We start from the raw sequence: 15701 nt of genomic DNA, 5'->3' as shown, positions 1-15701 counted from the left end.
GGACAAGATTCCTGGATATCACCACTCTGAGCCGAACATTGGGAGGCAGCGTATGTGATTCATTGATTGGTATGCATGCATTTACAGGCTGTGACACCGTCAGTGCATTCGCTGGCCGTGGGAAGATGACGACACTCAAGCAGTTGAAGATGAACAAGACATACCAGGATGCCTTTCAGGAAGTTGGTCGTTCATGGGAAGTGTCTACCGAACTTTTTGAGAAGTTACAGGAAATCACCTGCCACATGTACCTGCCAACTACCCAAACAACTGAGGTAAACAGGCTCCGTTATCAGCTGTTCTGTGCCAGACGTGGAGTGGTAGAGTCAAGTCAACTCCCTCCTTGCCAGGACTGCCTTTTCATGCATGCACTGCGTGCAAACTACCAGGCTGCGATCTGGAGGAGAAGTCTGCAGAGCCAGCCATGGGTTGCAAACCCAACAGACTGCGGTTGGATGATAGATAACGACGGAAAGCTTGTTGTCAAGTGGATGCAAGGGGCACCAGCACCAGAAGCTATTATACAGCTACTGTCCTGCAAGTGTGTGCGGTCATGTGAACTTCCTCAGTGTACTTGCCTCAGCAATGGCCTGAAGTGCACAGACATGTGCAGATTACAGACATGCCAGAACAAGGGTACTGAAGACGAGCCAGTAGAACAACAGTCAGATTCAGAGTCCGATGTTGAAGATATTATGGAGTAACATATATATATATATATATATATATATATATATATATATATATATATATATATATATATATATATATATATATATATATATATATATATATATATATATATGCACATGACATGTTCAGTGTGTATTTACATAACTTGGATTAAATTTTGTTACAAATACTACATCTAGTCACTCCGGGTGGTACCGATATCGTCATATTTGGTTCTTGGCTCATGCTAAAATTCCTGTGGAACACCTAAAGGGTTAACAGTTTTTAAAAATGAGTTTTGAACAGCTTGAGGGGTGTAGTTTGCAAAATGGGGTAATTTATGGGTGGTTTCTGTTATGTAAGCCCCTTAAAGTGACTTCAGAAGTGACTTGGTCCTTTGAAAAGTGGGTTTTGCTGTAAATGTGAAAAATTGCGCATAAAACTATAAGCCCTATTACGTCGTAAAACAATAAGGTTTCATTTTCAAAATGATGCCAATATGAAGTAAACATGTGGGGAGTGTAAATTAATAACTATTATGGGGGGTATCAGTATTTTTGTAAAAAGCAGAGAATTTCAAAGTTAAAAAATTGCCGATTTTTCCAAAATTTCCGAATATTTAGCATTTTTTTATATAGAAAGGTAAAATATATTGACTCCCATTTAGCACTGACGTGAAGTACAATATGTCACGAGAAAACAATCTCAGAATGGCTTGGATAGGTGAAAGCGTTCCAAAGTTATTAGCCCATGAAGTGGCACAGGTCAGATTGGCTTAGGCACTTGGGTACAAATAGGCCTAGGGCTGAAGGGGTTAATAAGCTACGTATATGTAAGGGCTATCATATCAAAAAATAAACTACAGACATGCATCTACCTAAAAATACCAAAGAGAATTAGTCACTCCGCTTGGTACCGATATCGTCAAATTTGGTTCTTGGCTCATGGACTAAACCCCAACGGATGGTTGGTCACAAAACTGCGAAACTCACAAGGGAACACCGGGGACACAACAATGGTGGGCCCTGCGATAGGGAATGGGGAAAATGGACTCCTCCTGGACTCTCCTAAGGATGTGCCCTAATCTTCCTGACGTCCCTATACAGGTTCTTTCAACCTGTCACCGAGCTGGATACCTCAGCCCTCACTCGCCCTGCACCTATCCCTGGGTAGGGAATTGGCAAGTGAGAGCACTGGTCCCACCGCTGCACTAATAAAACACCAAGGCAAGGGAAGGTAAGACAAACAAGGTAAAAGAAAACAACACTTAGCAGAGTAAGGCACCAGATAACAATTCAGATGAAGAACCACAGCACTCAGCAATCTCCTGCTTTTCCCAGGTTGGTCACCAAAAGGACCTGTATAACCAACAGTCAGCTGATGCATCAGGTGACCTTTTGAAGGATGGTGGGAGTGGTCATAACCCTCATCAGCTGACCCAGCAGCAATGCAAATGCAATAACACCAGCAGCCACCGGGGGAGGAAAACTGCATTAACCGCCAACGACCAGAAAGGAAAAAGGTTTTAATCAGAGGGAAACCAGATCTGCCACAGATCCAAACATGGATCGTGACAGCTGTTCCCCGGCGATGGGTGGTGAAGAAAACTCTCATCATTCTCCACTGCTCTGCCGGCAATCAGCTCGAACAGTGGAGAATCTTGAGAGTAAGGCCGGCGTCACACTCAGCGTAGGGAAATACGGTCCGTATTTTACATGCATAATACGCAGAAATTATCCCAAAACAGTGATCCGTATGTCATCCGTAGGCAGGGTGTGTCAGCGTATTTTGCGCATGTCATCCTCCGTATGTGATCCGAATGGTATCCGTACTGCAAGATTTTCTCGCCGGCTTGCAAAATGGACATAGAATGGATCCATGGGCTCAAATATTCGTGAAAACATATATACAGTGTGTGTATATATATACACACACACACACACACACACACACACACACACACACACACACACACACACACACACACACACATACATATACACTCACTGGCCACTTTATTAGGTACACCTGTCCAACTTCTTGTTAACACTTAATTTCTAATCAGCCAATCACATGGCGGCAACTCAGTGCATTTAGGCATGTAGACATGGTCAAGACAATCTCCTGCAGTTCAAACCGAGCATCAGTATGGGGAAGAAAGGTGATTTGAGTGCCTTTGAACGTGGCATGGTTGTTGGTGCCAGAAGGGCTGGTCTGAGTATTTCAGAAACTGCTGATCTACTGGGATTTTCACGCACAACCATCTCTAGGGTTTACAGAGAATGGTCCGAAAAAGAAAAAAAATCCAGTGAGCGGCAGTTCTGTGGGCGGAAATGCCTTGTTGATGCCAGAGGTCAGAGGAGAATGGGCAGACTGGTTCGAGCTGATAGAAAGGCAACAGTGACTCAAATCGCCACCCGTTACAACCAAGGTAGGCCTAAGAGCATCTCTGAACGCACAGTGCGTCGAACTTTGAGGCAGATGGGCTACAGCAGCAGAAGACCACACCGGGTACCACTCCTTTCAGCTAAGAACAGGAAACTGAGGCTACAATTTGTACAAGCTCATCGAAATTGGACAGTAGAAGATTGGAAAAACGTTGCTTGGTCTGATGAGTCTCGATTTCTGCTGCGACATTCGGATGGTAGGGTCAGAATTTGGCGTAAACAACATGAAAGCATGGATCCATCCTGCCTTGTATGGAGCATCTTTGGGATGTGCAGCCGACAAATCTGCGGCAACTGTGTGATGCCATCATGTCAATATGGACCAAAATCTCTGAGGAATGCTTCCAGCACCTTGTTGAATCTATGCCACGAAGAATTGAGGCAGTTCTGAAGGCAAAAGGGGTCCAACCCGTTACTAGCATGGTGTACCTAATAAAGTGGCCAGTGAGTGTATATACATATATTTATATTTCATGCAGCGCTAGATAGCAGAAAAGCCGGTAATTCAATTGCCGGCTTTTGCTATCGCCTTCCCAATCCCGACATGATCTGAGACATGGTTTACATACAGCAAACCTTTTCATATCCCTTTTTTTTTTTTTTTGCATATTCCTCACTACTAACGTTAGTAGTGTGTGTGCAATATTTGGGGGCTCTGTTAAAATAAAGGGTTAAATCGCGTAGAAAACTGGCGTGGGCTCCCGCACAATTTTCTCCACCAGAGTAGTAAAGCCAGTGACTGAGGGCAGATATTAATAGCCTAGAGAGGGTCCATGGTTATTGGCCCCCCCTGGCTACAAACATCTGCCCCCAGCCACCCCAGGAAAGGCACATCTGGAAGATGCGCCTATTCTGGCACTTGGCCTCTCTCTTCCCACTCCCCTGTAGCGGTGGGATATGGGGTAATAAAGGGTTAATGCCACCTTGCTATTGTAAGGTGACATTAAGCCTGGTTAATAATGGAGAGGTGTCAATAAGACATCTATCCATTATTAATCCAATAGTAGTAAATGGTTAATAAAACACACACACATTAGGAATAAAGTATTTTAATGAAATAAAGACACAGGGTGTTGTAATAGTTTATTATACTCTTAATCCAAATGACGACCCTCGTTCTGTAAAAAAGGAAAAATAAAAAAACAACAATATCCCATACCTTCCGTCGTTACAGTCATGTCCCTTGATGTAAATCCATCTGAAGGGGTTAAATAATTTTACAAGCTAATGCAGCTGTGCTCCTGCCTGTAAAATCTGGGGAATGAATTGAAAGCAGGGGAACGTAGCTACCTAGACTTGCGGTGCTGCGCCCCCTGCTGGCATAACCTCATATGAACTCGAGCGTGAGAAAATATTCACAAAAATTCCCACGCTGTTTTTTTAATTATTTAAATAAATAATTTTAAAAAGTGACGTGGGCCCCCCTCATTTTTGACAACCAACCACTTGCTAAAGCAGACAGCTGGGGTCTGGTATTCTCAGGCTGGTAAGGGGTCATGGATATTGCTCCCTTCCCGCCCAGGAAAGGCACATCTATTAGTGAATGGGTCTGTGCACATGTCAGTGTGTTACCACGGACCGTGAGTCCGTGGGAAAATCATGCTGACATGTCAGTTTTTTAACAGCACGGGCCACAAAACGTCCCACACACATGTACACAGATGACCCAAAGATGACATCCCTGTGTCATGAGTGTGACACATACCAGCGCCTGTGTCCGTGTGTGTCTTACTTGTGGCATACGTGTGGCAACCGTGTGCCACATCAGTACCACACGTACCGGCGCATGGGAAGCAGCGGTACAGTTAGCGCTGTTCCCCGGCGCCTATTGCTTAAGACCGCTCTCATCATTCTCCCCTGCGCTGCCGGCGATCAGCGCTAGCAGGGGAAAATGATGAGAGTTATTTTCAAGTGATAATAGTGAGAGCAGGCGGCAGCTGATGGGACTATTACTCCCATTAGCATACACCTGTTGCCGCTAATAACAGTGAGAGCAGGAGCAAAAGTCACTGAATTCACCACAGTTCAGCTAAGTGAGTTCAGTACAACTATAGGATTGGTAATGGATAGGTGTCTTATAGACGCCTCTCCATTAATAACACGTGGGCTTGATGTCACCAGACAATACAAAGGTGACATCAACCCCACAAATATCATCCCACCTGCCACCGTCAAAGGGCAAGTGGGAAGAGTTGGGCAAAGCGCCAGAATTGGCACATCTAATAGATGTGACTTTTCTGGGCAGCTGCGGGCTGCTATTTTTAGGCTGGGGGGACTAATATCCATTGTCCCTTACCAACCTAAGAATACCAGCCTCCAGCTGTCTGCTTTAGCAAGGCTAGTTGTAAAAAATAGGGGGAACCTCACGTCTTTTTTAAAATTATTTAATTAAATGATTTAAAAAAACAGCGTAGGGACTCCTCTATTCTTGATAACCAGCCTTGCTGATAGCTGAGGGTTGCAGCCTGCAGCTGTCAGTTTTCCTGGCTGGTTATCAAATATACAGGGGAACCCACGCCAGATTTTTTATTTATTTATAGTGCAGGTGCTGGCAGATGAATACTCCCATCAGTCGCTCCTGCTCTCACTTTTATTAGCGGCAGCAGGTGTATGCTGATGGGAGTAATAGTCCCATCAGCTGTCGCCTGCTCTCACTGTTATCACTTGAATATCATCATTCTCCCCTGCTCGTGCTGATCGCCGGCAGAGCAGGGGAGAATGATGAGAGCAATCTTCAGCGCCTGGCCGGGGAATAGTGCTAATTGTACCGCTGCTTCCCAGGCGCCAGTATTTGTCACACTGATGACACACGGATATCATCCGTGTCTCATACATGTGTGAGACGTTTTGCGACCTGTGCTGCTGTTAAAAAAACAGACATGTCAGCATATTTTGCCCAAGGACATATGGTCCGTGGAAACACACTGACATATGCACAAACCCATTCAGTTGAATGGGTCTATGTGTGTACTTGTGAAAACTATCACCACATGTACCGGACACAATGACACGTGAAAGAGGCCTTCAGGGAAGGAAGAAGAGCCGGGATACCCAGGCCTGGTGTGTAACAGTAATAGAGGCCCAGTGTGAACTTTGCAAGATTACTGATTTTGTTTTTTAATAAAAATCGTGTTGCGAAAAAAAAAAAGTAGCACAAATTTCCTGCATATGACTATATACATTGATGCATAGTAACAGTTATTTCTGAGCAGTGAATATATATTTATCAAAGACTGGTTGTCACTTTCAAACAAAGAACAGGTGTGAACAGGTGCAAACTAAGAGTAGCCATCTCCATATATAACTTAGCTGTGCTCACAGCTGAGCTCAGTCAGTCACTCCTTTCCCCTTTATAATCTGTGCTCTGTTACTAATCCTTGTCAGAGCTAGCATTTGCTGCATGGCTAACGAAGGGAGAGTTCTTATGAGAAGGAGAGTTGAAGGAGTTATCTGTGACTGTTGCTTGGTTTGTATGTGTGATAATTCCCTATCCTTCTCTATTTTGGTTTATTCCACTACCTACATTCCCTGGTGCATTCCTTTGTTATACGTGAGTGAATATTTGGTATGCCTGGAGTTTTCTGTTAACCCTTGTTGGTGTTGCCTTGTTTGTCGGGTTGGTGTACTATGGTGCACAGTAGCGTCGCTCTTCCCTGGGTGGGGGAAGACAACAGATGGAGGGCTAACTCAGGAGATAAGGCAAGGATGGATCCACACAGTCTCCCTGCGTCATCCACACAGTCTCCCTGGCATTGCGCTCCTGTGCAGGTGTATTTATCTGCCCTGTTGACGGCAGAGCAAAGTACTGCAGTGTGCAGGTGCTGAGAAAGGTCAGAGAGGCCCGGCGCCTGCGCACTGCAGTACTTTACTCTGCCCTCAATGGGATAGATAAATACGCCTGCACAGGAGACCAATGCCAGGGAGACTGTGAGGATGAAGCAGGGACGCGTCATCCACATGAAGCAAGCAGGAAGGCGGCATTGCAAGAAGATGGGAAGGGCCGGACCAGGAAGAGCGACACCCATCGGACTGGACCGCCCCGCAGGGGAGTATTATAAAAGTTATCTTTCTTCTCCAGCAGGTCAGGTTGGGGGCAGATATACAGCTATACAGCAGTATAGAATACTGTAGATAAGCTCTGAAAGGTGATGGCCATATCTTATATTAGCCAAAACTAGTGACAGGTTCCTTTTACAATTACTGTACTTGTTTTTTATTATGTACACCCCTCCTCACATGTAATGCGCCATGGAATAAATAGCGCTATAATAATAAATCATGTTAATAAATATATATATATATGTATGTGTATGTGTATGTATGTATATATATATATATATATATATATATATATATATATATATATATATATATATATATATATGTGTATATATTACTGCAGCAGTGATGTGGCTTGAACACTGCTTCATCGGATGTTTCTCTGACGCGCTGTCCCTCACTGCTGCAGACAATCACTGCCTGATGACAATAATATTTGAATCGTGATTTTATATTCCATTTGTTTTGTTGCAGAAAGTGAGAACAGAACCTACGACAACAGAACAGAATGGGTCAGTCTGTGTGTCCTACAAATGGAAAAACAAAGGCAAAGAGCACGACATTACAGGTTTTAACACACCTATAATTGACTTTGTGAAAAAAACTCTTCTTAAAGCAAAACGTTCACAAACCAAAAAGTCCGGTTACCTCTTTATCTTAGCCCAGAAACTTAATGCAATTGTCAACCCTTGGGTACCATGTGGAGCCGTGGAAAAAGATGAGCTACTGGAGTTAAGCTTCAAGAAAATGAAAGGTGCTGATGAGATTATAGGCCCGGAGACTTCTAAATACCCCACGTTTCATAATGGTTTATTTTTTAAAGTGAAACAGCAAGGGAAGACAGATGGGGGGCAAACAGTGAAAATCATCCAGCACAGTCAGTACTACTGTAACCACAATCCCATGGCTGTTTTTGGCTTCCGGGGTCAGACAATCAGTCAGGCTCTTCAAAACGATAAAAGGTTTACAATAAATGGTCAGTTCAGCCTTGAAGATTCACATTGCACCAGACATAGCGGTGATGTATTATTGTCTGAGCTTTCTACATCTGACACATACACCATTGTCATGCTCAGACGAGAAACATTTAGTGAGCCTAATAACAAATTGCCAAAGAAAACCTTGGCAAAGAAAGATGTACAAAATAAGGAGGAGGGCCGCACATCTCCCTTACCTGGCACATCAGCCCCTCGGTCTGAGCCATGTGTGGACCCCACTGACCAACTTGTCTCTTCACGTCTCAGCTTCAAATTTTCAAATGATTTCCAAAAACTTGTTTCAACCATTGGGGAGCGAGAGCTAGAGTCTCAACTTGTAAATAATTACAGAAAAAATGTTCTGTACAAGGATCCAATGTCGGCGACAACCTTCCGACTACTGACTCAGCATCTAGACAATGTCGCGTTACTCACATATGACACTGATGGCAGGAGACATTCAGGCACCCTCTTCCTTCTTACTGAGACTCTGGGTCTCACCTGTTACCATGTGGTGAAATTGCTCATTAAGTCACGAACCGCTAAAAATGTTCAAGTTATATTCAATTATGAAAGTAAAGAAAATCCAAATCCATTCTATGGCAAATACAAGAAGGTTCTGTGGTCAGATCAGAAGCTTGACTGCGCTATTCTGCGGATTGAGATATCCCCATCTCCTCCAGGCTTGTTAGGACACTTAGCTCCTCCACCACAGGAGGGCGCTGTCTGCGTCACCGGTCATCCCAATGAGGAGCCCAAACAAATCGATCTCAACTGTTCAGTGATCGCCTTTTCTCAGCGAGCTGAATCGATTTTTGGCACGTTATTGTCTGACCGATCCTATGTTCACGTACTGACACAACACAGCTTCAGACGTATGTCTGACGAGACCTTGACGACCTACGATTCCTGCTTGTACTGGGGAGCGTCAGGCGCTCCGGTGTTCAATGATCATGGAGAGCTTGTAGCGGTGCACATAGGGGGGTATCCTGCTAACACATCCCTAAAAAAGAAGAGTGTGATAGAGTATGGAAGGAGTGCTGTGGACATCATTATCCACGGGGCCGTTAAATTACAAGAACTTTCTGACACTTTCAGAGACCTTGTAAATAAAAAAGAAGATTTGTCAAAGTATCTGCAACCCGGAGGCCATCCGGTAAAGATGCAGCCGGTTATCAGACAGCTTCAAAAGCTGTGGGAAGAAAGTTTCAAGAAAAAGGAGCCAAATTCTGGTGAAGAAAGTGTCAAGAAAGAGGAGCCGAATTCTAGTGAAGAAAGTGTCAAGAAAGAGGAGCCGAGTTCTGGGGGCCACCCGATAATGATGCAGTCAGTTGTCAGACAATCAATGGAGCTGGGGGAAGTTAGTGACAACCAATTGGAGCCGGATCCTGAGGGGCACCCAGAAAATATACAGCCGGTCATCACACAACCTACAGAGCCAGGGGAAGAAAGTAAAATCCAACTGGAGCGGGATCCTGAAGTCGATGATATACCGGACTCGCCAATGGAAATCTCGTGAACTAGGCATGTACCGTAGCTTGGGGATACACTCAGCCGACTTTCCAATAAGTATAACCTGCTATCTTGATCTTAGTCTTTGTTCCCACTTGCAAAACTGCTGCATTGTTTCATGTTGGTGTTTGCACCAAAATACACAATAACAATCTGATCTAATTATCGCGTTTTTTCTGACATTTTTTGATGCATTTCCCCCCTTTTTATGCGTCTTTGATGCAACATTGTTTCATGTATTCTTTAGTAGAGAAATTCTGTGTTTTCCAGGCTTCACATAGAAGCCTATAAGGAAAAAAGCAATAACAAAATGCACAGTTCATCATGTCCTTAAATGCACGGTGTCCAGAGTTTTTGATGAAATCACATGCACTTTGCTTGAACTGCTAAACTGAACAGATTTCCTGCTCAGAAGAAAACAACATTCTGCCTACATAGGAACATCCTCTAAATAATTTATCAGCTTTTTCGGGAAAATATGTCCTTCCTAGAGTTTTAGTCACGGTGTTTATTAGGCACCTTGCACAGTAGAAGTATGCAAAATAATTATTTTCACCAAAGGATTCTGGCCCCTAATTGTTAATAGACCCCAGACCTAACTGGAAAGGATTTTACCCCAAAAAATGTGCATTCTTGTGTTTATTTAACGCCTTAAAAAACGTTTTGTACTTTTGTTTTTACTTCCACAACTTCAAAGAGGCGTAACTTTTTTTATTCTTCCATTGACATTGCCGAGTGAGGACTGTTTTTTGCGGGACAAGTTGTAGTTTCAATGACATCATTCATTTCACCTTTCAGTGTACTGAAAATGGGGAAAAAAATCCAATTGGGACGAAATGGGGGAAAAAAAGCCACTCTGCTATTGTTTTTTTTTTAAAGTAGTCTGTCACATTTGATGTCCAAATAAATATATTTTAACCCCTTCCCGACCTGTGACACAGCGTATGCGTCATGAAAGTCGGTGCCAATCTGACCTGTGACATATGCTGTGTCACAGAATGATCGCGTCCCTGCAGGTCAGGTGAAAGGGTTAACTCCAATTTCACCCGACCTACAGGGACAGGGGGAGTGGTACTTCAGCCCAGGGTTGGTGGCCCAGGGTTGAAAGTGAAACAGCCAATCAGAGCAATCTGTAATATTTCACCTATGAAAATTGGTGAATTATTACAATCCAGCCATGGCCAATGCTGCAATAGTATCTGCCATGGCTGGAGACCCCGATCTGCCCCCCCCCCGCCACCGATCTCCTCCTCTCCGTCCTGTCATGTCCCATGCTCCCCTCCGTCCTCCTGTCCACTCCCCCGTCCTCCTGTCTGCTCCCCCTGTGCTCCGATCGCACCCCCCCATACTTACCGAGCTCCGATGTCCCTCCCGGTGCCCTCGGTCTTCTCCATGGGCGCCGCCATCTTCCAAAACTGTGGGCACATGTGCAGTGCGCCCGCCGAATCTGCCGCCCGGCAGATTCTTTCCAGGTACATTTTGATCACTGTGATAGAACCTATCACAGCGATCAAAATAAAAAAAATAGTGAATAAACCCCCCCTTTATCACCCCCATAGGTAGGGACAATAATAAAATACAGAAATTATATTTATTTTTGTTTTTCCATTAGGGTTAGGGTTAGGGGTGCAGTTAGGACTAGGGGTAGGGTTAGGGGTAGAGTTAGGGTTGCACTTAGGGTTAGGGTTGCACTTAGGGTTAGGGTTTAAAGTGCTCATCTAGATAAGTTCCTTGGGCAGTCTAGTTTCCAAAATGGGGTCACTTGTGGGGGAGCTCTAATGTTTAGGCACACAGGGGCTCTCCAAACGCGACATGGTGTCCGCTAACGAATGGAGCGAATTTTCCATTCAAAAAGTCAAATGGCGCGCCTCCCCTTCCGAGCCTTGCCGTGCACCCAAACAGTGGTTTACCCCCACATGTGAGGTATCAGTGTACTCAGGAGAAATTGCCCAACAAATTTTAGGATCCATTTTATCCTGTTGCCCATGTGGAAATGAAAAAATTGAGGCTAAAATAATTTTTTTGTGAAAAAAAAGTACTTTTTCATTATTACGGATCAATTTGTGAAGCACCTGAGGGTTTAAAGTGCTCACTATGCACCTAGATAAGTTCCTTGGGGCGTCTAGTTTCCAAAATCGGGTCACTTGTGGGGGAGCTCCAATGTTTAGGCACACGGGGGCTCTCCAAACGTGACATGGTGTCTGCTAGCGATGGAGATAATTTTTCATTCAAAAAGTCAAATGGCGCTCCTTCCCTTCCAAGCCCTGCCGTGCGCCCAAAGAGTGGTTTACCCCCACATATGAGGTATCAGTGTACTCAGAACAAATTGTACAACAACGTCCGTCATCCAGTTTCTCCTTTTACCCTTGTGAAAATAAAAAATTGTTGCTAAAAGATAATTTTTGTGACTAAAAAGTTAAATGTTCATTTTTTCCTTCCATGTTGCTTCTGCTGCTGTGAAACACCTGAAGGGTTAATAAACTTCTTGAATGTGGTTTTGAGCACCTTGAGGGGTGCAGTTTTTAGAATGTGTCACTTTTGGGTATTTTCAGCCATATAGAACCCTCAAACTGGCTTCAAATGTGAGGTGGTCCCTAAAAAAAATGGTTTTGTAAATTTTGTTGCAAAAATGAGAAATCACTGGTCAAATTTTAACCCTTATAACTTCCTAGCAAAAAAAAATTTGTTTCCAAAATTGTGCTGATGTAAAGTAGACATGTGGGAAACGTTATTTATTAACTATTTTGTGTCACATAACTCTCTGGTTTAACAGAATAAAAATTCAAAATGTGAAAATTGCAAAATTTTCAATATTTTCGCCAAATTTCCGTTTTTTTTCACAAATAAACGCAGAAATTATCGACCTACCACTAACCACCACTAACATGAAGCCCAATATGTCACGAAAAAACAATCTCAGAATCGCTAGGATCCGTTGAAGCGTTCCTGAGTTATTACCTCATAAAGGGACACTGGTCAGAATTGCAAAAAACGGCCAGGTCATTAAGGCCAAAATAGGCTGGGTCATGAAGGGGTTAAAAATAAATAAACCTTTTTTTGAATCCTTTTAGAGGACTTGAACCTGCGATCATTGGATTGATGATACAATATACTGCAAAACCACAGTAATGCTGTATATAGTATACATCACAGGCTCATCTGAAGGCCTGGGCTTCACAGGAGTACCAAGATGGCAGTCATAGGGGCCTGCAGCAAGTGTGCTTATAGGAATTACTATAGGAAATATATATGATTTTGTAATAATTTAACTGCAAATGTAACGGATATTAATAATGATGTATCATTGTCTGTAAACCCCCATGTGCATTTCATGGTTTTATATCTCATTTATATGTTATAATGGTTTTGCAATTCTTATATGTGGTGTATTAATATCAGCACCATCTGAAGGCTGAGATCTCAGGGGCCACAAGTGGCGGCTATCACTGCATTACTCCATATATATGGAGTCCTATGTATACAATATGTCACCAGTAAGAGCAGAGTCCGGCTGCAGTGCACCAGAGCTGAAAAATGCAGATGTATTTCCCCCTGTATCTGATGTAAAGGGATTTTCTGATCTCTTCATACATTTCTGCAGTCACTCAATCTGATTACAGGCTGCCGAATCCTGCGAGTGCAGTATGTACAGTGTCCATCGTCTGCACCTTATGATCGGTCGTCACGTGACTGATCGTCTGTCATTTCCATATTTGTGGTCGCTTTCTGATAAGATTCTCATCTGATTCTCTCAATAGAAACTTGAGAAAGGAAAAGTTGCAAATTCACGTGCGATCGCTCAAGCTGACAAAAGAGCGAAATCCTGACAGTTACATATACCACAGTCAGCAGCCTGAAATCTGCTTAGAGTGACCAGAGATTTATGTGGAGCCCAGAAAAACCCCTTTAACAATGTTAGCCACGTAATGTAGATGGGACCGCAGTGTGGTTGGAGCTCTGCCTTTTATTCTGCCCTTGCCCTGTGCTGGGAGATCACTGCCCACAACTCGCCACATTGTCATCGCACAGAAATAACTTTAGGAAGTTTCTTATCTTTACAATTGCCATCTATGTAATGGAAAACTCAGGGAACAATAATCCTCTAAGTATCGTACAAGTCAGAGGGGGCAGAGCATGAGACGGAGAACACAAGGACCAGATCCCCTGAACCAGGCAGAACACAGCACATCAGGAATTCCTTCAGTGTTCATTAAAGGGAAACTGCCAACGTCATAAATGGCTACTGTCGCAGAGAGTGCTTAAAAGATGAGCAATTTTGCTAATTACTGCTTATTAAAATTTTCAGTCGTTCTTGAGAAATTAACACTTTTCTTTACAGCTTGTAGCCTTGGAGACAGACTACCTCTGCTGTCTAGCAGTGTTGGCTAAACATGCACAGTCAGAGGTATACATAGAAATCATGGGGTCCAATAGCAAGAGTCCATATTATTGCCCCCTCCCAAGAATAAAAAAAATCAACATAGGCGCAGTTACAGAGTTAATCACAGTTAATCACAAAGAGGGGAACATGTTTTGATGCATGTACACAGAATGATGTTCAAATCCACTATGATATCCCTTTTATAGCGCCCATAGGGTATGATGCCTCCCAACATGCCCCCTTGCATGCGATATGATATGTAATTGTGAGTTTCCCACACAATTTGGTCCCCACAGTACCCCCAAACACAATATGGCCACCCCACAGCATGCCCCCCTTGTATTACGCCCCCTCATTATTATGAACCAAGTGCGCCCACTCGCACTGTATGATACCCCCACAGTTACACAAACCGAGAGATGGACCGCATAGCCCCCCATACAGTATGATGGCTCCACAGTCACTGGTGGACCCCACAGCTCACTCCACAGGATATGACGCACCCATAGTCTCCCCACATAGTATGATGGACACCACGCCATCTATGATGGCCCCCATAGCCACCTGTACAGTATAATGACCTTAACAGCCCCCCACACCATGTATGATGGTCCCCACACTATGATAGCCCCACAGTACGCCATACAATATGATAGTTTCAACAGCACCCACAACCCATTACACAGTATGATGGACTCACACCATGTATGATGGACCTCACAGCCCCCCACACAGTATTATGAATGCCACAGTTCCCCAAGAATGGGGCCCCCAGCACCATGTATGTATGAGCTGTCTATGCCATATATGAGGCCCGCACACTCTCATACATTATGTATGAGGTCCCTACACCCTCATTCACCATGTATGAGACCCCCACAATCTCCCACATTACTAAGGAGGCTCCAACAGCTGCGCCCACCATGTACAAGGGCCACACAGCTGTGCACACCATATATGATGAACCCCACAGTTGTCCACACCGTGTATGATGGACTCCACAGTCACCCATACAGTATTATGCCCCACAGTATCTTCCTTTTGATCGACAAATAATAGAAGAAACGTAACCCTGTTCTGTGCTGTGTGGAGACCAGCGCTCCGCACAGTGGGCGTGATGTAGTGACTTCATCGTGCCTGCTGCGCTGAGATGCACAGTTTGATGGTCGATGGCTCGGAATGCCTGGTGTTAGGGGGTGGGGGATGGCGGTGCCACTCGGCATTGGGCCCCCCAGGTCATTGCCCAATAGCTGCTGCGTGGTCAGTCGCTATGGGCAATATGCCTCTGTGCACAGGGCTTACATAGTCTTTTGAGCAAGTGTCTTTAGGCAGTGTTTTGAAGCTGGCCTGGAGCACAGTTGCCTCCTAATTCCAGCCAGCCTGAGTGCAGTGCTTATAAACTCATAGCAGCAGTGGTCTGTTCCCTAGGCAATGAGCTGTTCACAAAAAGAATTTTAATAAACAGTAAGTTGCAAAAGTGCTTGTTTTTACATGAACTATCCAAAATATCCATATATGAAGATGGGATTATCCTTTAAACTCTACTAGAATCCAGAACGCTCTTTTATAGAATTATCAGATCCTTTTTAAATAAAACATGTACAGTATATGTGATAACTGACCAGACTGGTGTGAATGTCTCTGCTATGCACA

At 44.0% G+C, this 15701-nt stretch overlaps 1 protein-coding gene across 3 annotated transcripts in view; it reads left to right on the top strand.

Moving 5' to 3' along the window:
* Window positions 1-10579, top strand: part of LOC143777130 (serine protease FAM111A-like) — a 94642-nt gene extending 84063 nt beyond the window's left edge. For all 3 annotated transcript variants that reach the window (XM_077267183.1, XM_077267182.1, XM_077267181.1), the window contains exon 8: window positions 7653-10579. In XM_077267183.1, the coding sequence (XP_077123298.1) occupies window positions 7653-9674 (2022 nt within the window). In that variant the 3' untranslated portion in view covers window positions 9675-10579. The remainder of the gene's footprint in view (window positions 1-7652) is intronic.
* The last annotated feature ends 5122 nt before the right edge of the window (window positions 10580-15701 follow it).

Source organism: Ranitomeya variabilis, chromosome 5, assembly GCF_051348905.1.
Source record: "Ranitomeya variabilis isolate aRanVar5 chromosome 5, aRanVar5.hap1, whole genome shotgun sequence".
Classification (NCBI taxonomy): Eukaryota; Metazoa; Chordata; class Amphibia; order Anura; family Dendrobatidae; genus Ranitomeya; species Ranitomeya variabilis.
Note: the sequence above shows the minus strand (reverse complement) of the source record. Positions and strands in the feature narration are given on the sequence as shown.